This window comes from Trachinotus anak, unplaced genomic scaffold (assembly GCF_046630095.1).
Source record: "Trachinotus anak isolate AG129_WGS33_773 ecotype Australia unplaced genomic scaffold, CSIRO_AGI_Tana_v1 ptg000032l, whole genome shotgun sequence".
Classification (NCBI taxonomy): domain Eukaryota; kingdom Metazoa; phylum Chordata; class Actinopteri; order Carangiformes; family Carangidae; genus Trachinotus; species Trachinotus anak.
Window position 1 is genome coordinate 20,875,222 of NW_027273883.1, and position 8,530 is coordinate 20,883,751.

An 8,530-nucleotide genomic window follows, 5' to 3' on the forward strand; every position below is an offset into this window, starting at 1 on the left:
GCTGTCACATGCCTTGTACTCAAAGTGTTCCACTCTACTGTAAAGACCCAGTTGATGGAGGGCTGCTGAGATGGTCGTCCTTCCGGCAGGTTATCCCATCTCTGTAGAGGACTTCTGAAGCTGACACCTCCCTCACCAAGGCCCTTCTTATCTGGTTACTCAGTCAGGTTGGACAGTGGACTCTACAAAGAGTCCTGGTGGTTCCAAACTTTGTCCATTTCACAATTAGTGAGTCCTGGAAATACTCAAAGCTTTAGAAATGGTTTTATACTCTTGCCCTGATCTAAGCCTCATCACAACTTTATCTACACAGAGCTCCTTGGTCTTCATGGCGGGGTTTTTGTCCTGACATGCAGTGTGAATTCTGGGACTATTTGCACAGATGTATGCTTTTCTAAACTATGACCAATCAAGGTGAACTTCAGGGAAGCTCTAGACACAGCTCAAAGATAACTAAAGGAGAGGATGCAGCTGACCACAGTTTGGAGTACCAAAGATAAAGGTCTAAATAACTTTTGTAAATGAGGTGTCATTTTTTGATCTATTTAATTTTTTACCAGATGAAATAATAAAATTTTATGGATTTATAAAATTTAATCTACAACACTATAAAGTGTAAAAAGTGAAGGGGACTGAATACTAATACTACTGTAAGAAGCCATTTACCTTCAACCAAAAAAAGCCTCAAGAGTTTTAATATTAACACATAGAACTGAGATTATTTCACTAATACAGTCATTGCCATGTACATTGCTTCATCTCATTAATTTTTTTAAAAGGTAAACAAAGTACATGCATACGATTCTTTGTTCATACAATGAATTTATTGTCAAACATTTAAATATACAGTCAATTTCTCTCAGACTGGCTTCAAGTCTGACAAACGGTGGAAAACATAACAAAAAATGAACAATACTGTCTGCTACCAACAACGTTGTAGTTGTGTGAGCCCCAAATCTTTAGAATTTTTCTCCCCACACATGAATGATATAGTACAGTATGGTCACAGATTTAAGTGAAATTGCTTCTCCTCTGATCAAGCAAACAGATCCTCTTATGTATCATTGATACATCAACCTCTTTCATTTACTGGATAACAGCCTGGACAAAAGCATCAGCATGTGTCTGACTGGACCCGTGTCAAACTGACGGTATGTAGCAAACACAGCATCTTTAGCTGAACCAGGCGGGCCTCTTTCTGGGCCTCTCCACTATCCTCTTGTCTTTGTCCTGCTGGCTTGGTGTCTCCCCCTCATACAGCACAACCGTCTCCACTGTCGGCGCTTTCAGCGGGCCTCCTTCCATCGCTTGAATCTGTTGACGGATCAGACTAGTCTCCCTGCACACTTTGGCATAGCAGAAGCCACACAGGATATGTTTCTGCTTCAAGTGGCCACACTCTGGACACGGCTCGATGTTGGTCTGAGAGACGGACACCGAGAAAGACACAGAGGGAAGACTGTGGGTCCATTGTGGGTATAATGTTACACCAATACTGATTTGTGGCTAAAAAAATTTTGTTTTCTTGTAAGCTGAGAGATACAGTTCAAAGAAATGTTAATTAAAGATGTACTGATTGTTTTGATTGAAGACTGTCTTTATTGACTGAAGAATCATCATGTATATTCTCCTATATGTTATAAAATTAACATGCACACAGGCACACATACACACACAGTATATACACACACTCACTGAGCACTTTATTAGGAACACCATACTAATTCTGGGTAGGGTCTCCATTTGCTCTCTAAACAGCCTCATTTTTTGGCGGCATGGATTCATCAAGATGCTGGAAACATTCCTTTGCTTTGTGGCATGGTGCATTAACATGTTGAGAGTAGCCAATAGAGATTGGTAAACTATCAACTAACCATAAAGGGTACATATCTTTAATAACAATACTCAGATAGGCTGTGCCTTTCAAACAATAACTGGTAGGTATTAAGGGGCCTATAGTGCGCCAAGCAAACATTCCCCATGCCATCACACAACCACCACAAGTAGCTGGACAGTTGGCACAAGACACATTGGCCTTCATCATTGGATTCATGCTGCTGATGCCAAATTCTGACCCTATCATTGGCGTGCCTCAGCAGAAATCCAGATGCCTCAAATCTGTTTTTCCAGTCTACAGCTGTCCAGTTTTGATGAGTCTGTGTCCACTGCAGATTTCTGTTCTTGGCTGACAGGAGAAGAACCTGACGTGGTCCTGCTGTTGTAGCCCGACCACCTCCAGGTTTAATGTGTTGTTCATTGTGAGATGCTTTTATGATCACCACAGTTGTAAAGAGTGGTCATCTGAGTTCTGTCAACTCTAACTAGTCTTCTCATTCGCCTCTGACCTCTGTCATCAACAAGGCTCTTTCATCCACAGAACTGCTGCTCACTGTTTTATTTTGTTTTTTGGTTGTTTTTTTTTTTTTTTTGCATCATTCTGAGTAAACTCTAGCTCAGTTGCAGAAATACTCAAACCAGTCCATTTGGCACCAACAATCATGTCACAGTCTTTTTTCCCATTCTGATGTTTGATGTGAACACTAACTGCAGCTCCTGACCTGCATTGCATGGTTTCATGCATTGTGCAGCTGTCACATGATTGGCTGATTGGATAATTGCAGGAATAAGCAGTTGTAAAGGTGTTCCTAATAAAGCACATGTACATACACTTACATATAATGTGTTGGACAACTGACGGTGCAGCATCTATCCAACTATTATCTGAATAAACATTTGATTATATTTGCAAAGAAATGTTTATGTTAACTTTTGTTAATGTCATTTTTAAAGCTTGTATAGTCAGTCACTACAGACAGGCAGCACTCTACGTGAGACAAGATTAATTATAGTTGTGTTTTGGGGTGAAGCCCCTTGAGAGGACCTAAAGGAGGTTCTATTTAGCGTACCTTGACTTTTAAGAGTTTGCTATCAGCTCTCCTTCTGGTGCGGTTGACCTCTATGGTGCGTCTCTTCTTGGGCACTGCCATCCATAAGATGCTGTCCAGGGGCCCGGGGGTCTGCTCTGGACTCTGCTGCTCCTCCAGCTCTTGCTCCTCGTCAACCTGAGGCTGGAGCTGAGGCGGGAGGCTGGGACCACTGACTGCCAGCGCTGGAGCTGCACCCAGGAAAAACACTGTTACCCTCTTAGCACAGTAACCATGTCAACCAGTCCAGGCTAACGTCCTGAGCTCCAGTCGGTCAACTCACCCAGGTGTCGGTCCAGTCCCGCCGCCTGCAGAAGTCTTCTCTCAATATGTAACAAAGAGCATCTGAGGCTGTGCACTAAAGCCGCTAAATTCATCATTTTAATCGTCAGCACGTTTCCTCTCTTTCCAACATGTCAGACAGCTCACGGTCACTGAGGTTCAGTACGTCACTACTCAGCGACAACAAACTGTACGACTTCTTCTTCTGTTTAATTTCGGTTAGCCAAGACTCATCCTGGCGTCTTACTACCATCTATCGGCAAAATTTGGTGAATATTTCCAAACCAAACAGCCTGTTCTCCATGGGCTCTCCTGCTTCGTGAGGATAGTTTGAACTAAATGTAGCTTTTGCCTCAAAGTTATAGTTAATTATAGTTCCATATATATCTTTTTAAAAGATCATACTTGTTTATACTGTGACATTCAATTGAAACATATCAGTCTATGTGCTAAAATATGTCCTATCATGTCATAATATGTTTTTTCTTTCTTTTTGTGTATTATTTCAATTCAAACTTATAAAGTTGATGGTGGACTTACAAAATACTCGCATCACTTTCTAATTCATCTGTCATTGTACCACCAGATTACCGTCATTGTCTAGTACTGGTCCAATATAACTGATAATACAGAATAATGTACCGTTATGTAATCCTTAGTTTAGATGATGTGTAATTTCAATCTCAAAAGAGAGGTTTTTGAGAAGTTTTACTACTTCTAAGTTTTACTAAGTTTTACTATTTTGCTAATTTCAGAATTGGCTCCTTATTATAAAAATATAATTATTTATTTTTTTACATTTTACTTACTATATGTAATTATTATTTGGTTTCTGAACAACATTTTGGTGGTGGTTTGTGTGGAGTCTTTATAGGAGGCAGTATACACACAGTGAAGTTGATTTGCAGGTCTCCGGTCAACACAGAGCAGAAGAAGAAGAACAAGATGGCGGAGCGAGGCTACAGTTTCTCCCTCACCACATTTAGGTAAACTTTGTTAAAAATTGTCGTGAAATTACAAAAAACACATCTAACCATGCAGCCAGTGGCGGTTGTTACTAAATAACAGCTAGCAGGTCGATAAATGTTTGCGCTGTTTTCTGTTTTGATTTGAAAAGAGGGTTTTGGGAGCCGCTGTAGTTGGTGCACTGTCATTGCCGGGCAGTGCAATGAATTGGCTAACGTTAACTGTTAGCATCGTGGCTAACAGGTTTTTAAATGACACGGTCAAGTGTCTCCTCTTTTCTGATATCGATAATAAAAACTCCCCGAATTGTTGAATTTTGAGCCAATAACTGAACAGAATGAAACAGGTCGGTTTTATATATTAGAGACTAATTTTAATCTTAGCTAGCGCTAAGTTAGCTCAGATGAGTCAGTTATTTTAGCTTTTGCTTTCAGTTTCGCCTTGTTAATTGTAAGTCCGGTTTTTAAACTGAAGTTGTTGTTGCATGTTCATTTAATTAAGTTGGTTTCTCATCCGCTTTACTGCATAGTAATCCAACATCCTATGTTTCCTCCTGCAGCCCGTCTGGGAAACTGGTCCAGATTGAGTATGCCCTGGCGGCTGTAGCAGCCGGAGCTCCCTCAGTTGGCATCAAAGGTATGGACTCCTGGAAATTAATGGATCATATTAAACTGTGGGTTTTGCAACAAAATTGGGTTATGGCTCTTTATTATATATTATTATTGCCTTAGAAGTGAAATGCCTTTAAAAGAAGAGCTGTATTAAGTTGGACAATGAACCACATCAATTTAAAGTATGATAATTATCAGACTCTCTCATTGGAAAGGTGTATAATCATCACTGGTATTTATTACTAGAAGGTAAGTTAACACAGAAACGCATGAATTGGATCTAAATAGTTTCTTATATATTGTCACTTGTTTGTAGTAATTCTCCTGACTTTAATGTGGAAAATGCAGTTAGGTTAGTTAGTTAATACCATTAAAAAAACAAAACAAATGGTACATCTGATACAGTGTGGAGAAGTAATACATGCTATAGTTTTGCCTTTCTGTCTGCAGTTTTTCCTAATAGTAAAGGATGTGTCATTTGTCAGGACTTGTCAGTGGCCCATCTTAGTAGACACCAGTACTGCAACCTTAGCTGTCAAAAGGATCTCTAAAGGCGGTGCATTAATTACATAGTTGAAACTGGTTAGGAAAAAATCTATTTGATTTGTGAAGACTCTAACTGTGGTGTTGTCCTTGATTTTCAGCTTCAAATGGCGTTGTCCTGGCAACAGAGAAGAAACAGAAGTCCATTCTGTATGATGAGCAGAGTGTCCATAAAGTGGAGCCCATCACTAAACACATAGGCATGGTCTACAGCGGCATGGGGCCTGACTACAGGTGGGGACTGTTTTCAGCAGCTTGCCTTTGTTTTCTAGCATCAGACAATAAGTACCATCTATGTGATGTACACCAGCCAGTAAATGCACTATAGAGCAGCAGATCGTTCACTATCAGCTTACTCAGCAGAAATTCTAGCCTTATCCTGTCTGTTGTAAAATTAATATATCAGAGGATTGGCATGTTTTAACCATTCAACAAACTGTATATATTATACATTGTGATCTATCACAAAGAATGCCATGGAGTTTTTAGATTGATGTTCTATGTTACAGACAGCTATTGATGTCTGGTGCTCCAACTTGAGATTTTAGAATCACCTGCTAAAAAAACATTTGTAATTTAAGAAACCAAATATCTTGGTGGTGGCTAGTTTGTATTACTGACACGATTAAATGTTTCTTGTATGATTTCTCTTGGGTGATCATTTTCTCTTTAGTATTGGTAAGTTAAATTTAATGGGACATACACATATTTAAAAAACTGGGACAGTGACAGCTGCTGTTCATTGTGAATGACACCTGGCAGCACAGCCTTGCATCCCACACTCAAATACATATTGATTAGAGGCCAGGCATCTACACTCTACAACTAGCCCTATGTCTTGTGCTCACACAAACACTTGATATTTATGAGTTTCATGCTTTATGGTCTTTGGAGTGGAACATACCCATGTCTTGTGTGTACAGTATTAAAATAAAAAAAAAATCATGAAGGACTTTGTTGGCTTTGTGAGAAATGCAGAAGATGACCACTTGATCTCACATATACCGAAGGCTTAATGAGTTGTCTCCTCTTTGCAGGGTTTTAGTTCGACGGGCCCGAAAGTTGGCACAACAGTACTTCCTGGTTTACCAGGAGCCAATCCCCACAGGCCAGCTTGTCCAGAGAGTGGCCTCTGTGATGCAGGAGTACACACAGTCTGGGTGTGTATTCACTAAGACAGATGAATGCATATATGATTATGTACACATCACATTGGTATTTTTGAGGTAAGATGTATTCAGTCAGAATACTTAGACTGAGCCTGTCTTGTTTTCTCTTCCAGTGGAGTGCGTCCATTTGGTGTATCATTGCTGATAGCTGGATGGGATGAAGACCACCCCTACCTGTTCCAGTCAGACCCCTCTGTATGTTGTATTCATGTTCTCTTTTCTAAATATGTTGAAAAACAATATTTCTCCTCAGCTACTTACTGTGCCATTCAGAGCAGATTCAACCTGGATTGCTGGATATATACCACTATGTACCACTCGTTTTTATCTTGGATAAACTAATAATTTCACATTTCTAAGCTGTCAAGCAGTTCCCCAAAACTTGTAGTTATACTCTTTCTTTAAGTATAGCATGTGTGTCTTGTCTCTTAGGAATGTGCTCAACACTAACACATTCATTCTCATCCTGCAGTAATTTAATGTAAATTAGAAGCTTTTTAATAGTCTGTATGTTGAAGGTATAACCTCCTTACTGGCCTAAAGGGTTTTTTCTTCTTCTCGATTGGCAGGGTGCATATTTTGCATGGAAAGCCACAGCCATGGGAAAGAACTATGTAAATGGAAAAACATTCCTCGAGAAAAGGTATGAGTTTACAATTAAAGGCATTTTTTTGAAGAATGAAAATCATGTTGCAACCACAGATGTATAGATGCAGATTTTTATTCAATGGGCTGAGCTTGATGCACACAGAACAGATTGGTGGATGACCACTTTGTTTTCCTTCTCCAGGTATAACAATGATCTGGAATTGGAAGATGCCATCCACACAGCCATCTTGACGCTGAAGGTATATTGTTAATTATATAAAATACGCAGGATATTGGACTCTTATCTTTGCTGTTACACTGTTTCTCCTTTTTATTATCAGTCATTTACACTCCTCTATCTCTGTGTTAAAGGAGAGTTTCGAGGGTCAGATGACAGAGGAAAACATTGAGGTGGGGATCTGCAATGAGGCCGGCTTCAAAAGACTCACCCCAGCAGAGGTGAAAGACTACCTGGCTGCCATTGCGTGATCATGCCCTGCCTGGTGACAGGACTTTCTGCCACATTTCAAGACAAAGGCAGCAGCATAGTAGCCAACAGTCTCATGACACATCATAAACCAGTTTTTCATGTTTCTGCCCTGAAAAAATGGGGGGATGCCCATCATAACTTCACCATATCCAAGATTGTTAATGTAGATCATCCCTAGACCTGTTTACTTAAACAGACAGCTTTTGTGTGTTTACAGCTAAAGTGGCTGCCACTCAAAGCTGCATTGACCAAACTCCATCAGTGGCTGTGAGATGCCAGACTTAAGACTAATTGGCTTTGTTGTCAAACACATACCCTGTTACTGTGAAATGTGACTGCTGGCTACTGTGCATATGAAAAGGAATGTGGGCTCTGAGTGAAGTCTCAAGTCTTCCATTGAATCCCTCAGTTTTCTTCTTTCTCAGTACTGTTGCAAGGCCAATACTATTGGTTTACAACTCAAGTGCTGCATTATGTATTTGTTCAAAATTGGATTGCTTGTTGCCATTGCCAAGTGTGACAAATGAACTGTGGCAAAATAAAATAAAAATTTAAATGGTATCAAGGCTAACACATATTAGAGGCCACTAGACAAGGCCTGGGCCTCACATCCGTCATTTATTCGCCCTGAACACTCACATGTTCCCTCCGTCTCCTAAATGCACTTCATCAGTAACACTTCAACACCTTAGGAAGGAGAATAAACAAAAAAAGAGCAGGTAGAGAGGATACAGTGGAATATTTTGAGAGTTTAGTCAGGATCTGGTTGCCTGTACAGCGGTTTTACAAAATGTACTTTTTTTCAGGCTAGAAACAATTCTAGAGTTTGTATTTTCTCTTCTGTAATCTGTCACGTTCAAATAAAAGATGATGACATACTCTTGACTCCGTGTTTTAAATGATTTTGTTTTGTTTGGCAGTGGCAGCTTAGAGCTGTTTTGGTGTTTGATGTGTAAA

General features: G+C 39.9%; 2 protein-coding genes across 2 annotated transcripts; one reads left to right on the forward strand and one right to left on the reverse strand.

Annotated features, from left to right (window-relative positions):
- Positions 1–746: 746 nt before the first annotated feature.
- Positions 747–3,391, reverse strand: mrpl32 (mitochondrial ribosomal protein L32). Its single transcript, XM_071470749.1, has 3 exons — positions 3,208–3,391; positions 2,907–3,115; positions 747–1,422 (listed from the first exon to the last, which is right to left on the reverse strand). Exons 1-3 carry the CDS (start codon positions 3,302–3,304, stop codon positions 1,174–1,176), a joined length of 555 nt encoding a protein of 184 aa, XP_071326850.1. The 5' UTR covers positions 3,305–3,391; the 3' UTR covers positions 747–1,173.
- Positions 3,392–4,052: 661 nt separating this feature from the next.
- psma2a (proteasome 20S subunit alpha 2a) lies at positions 4,053–8,451 on the forward strand. The gene is made up of 8 exons (XM_071470748.1): positions 4,053–4,192; positions 4,732–4,808; positions 5,428–5,560; positions 6,364–6,486; positions 6,609–6,690; positions 7,065–7,138; positions 7,286–7,343; positions 7,456–8,451. The coding sequence occupies exons 1-8, from the start codon at positions 4,152–4,154 to the stop codon at positions 7,570–7,572; spliced, it is 705 nt and encodes a 234-aa protein (XP_071326849.1). The 5' UTR covers positions 4,053–4,151; the 3' UTR covers positions 7,573–8,451.
- Positions 8,452–8,530: the final 79 nt, after the last annotated feature.

Coding starts and splice junctions, on each gene's coding strand:
- mrpl32 (XM_071470749.1), bottom strand. CDS start 3,304: ATGATGAATTTAGCGGCTTTAGTGCACAGCCTCAGATGCTCTTTGTTA. Junction 3,116..3,207: donor GGGACTGGACCGACACCTGG/GTGAGTTGACCG, acceptor TCCTGGGTGCAG/CTCCAGCGCTGGCAGTCAGT. Junction 1,423..2,906: donor GCAAACTCTTAAAAGTCAAG/GTACGCTAAATA, acceptor TCCGTCTCTCAG/ACCAACATCGAGCCGTGTCC.
- psma2a (XM_071470748.1), top strand. CDS start 4,152: ATGGCGGAGCGAGGCTACAGTTTCTCCCTCACCACATTTAG. Junction 4,809..5,427: donor TCCCTCAGTTGGCATCAAAG/GTATGGACTCCT, acceptor CTTGATTTTCAG/CTTCAAATGGCGTTGTCCTG. Junction 7,139..7,285: donor AAAACATTCCTCGAGAAAAG/GTATGAGTTTAC, acceptor TTCCTTCTCCAG/GTATAACAATGATCTGGAAT.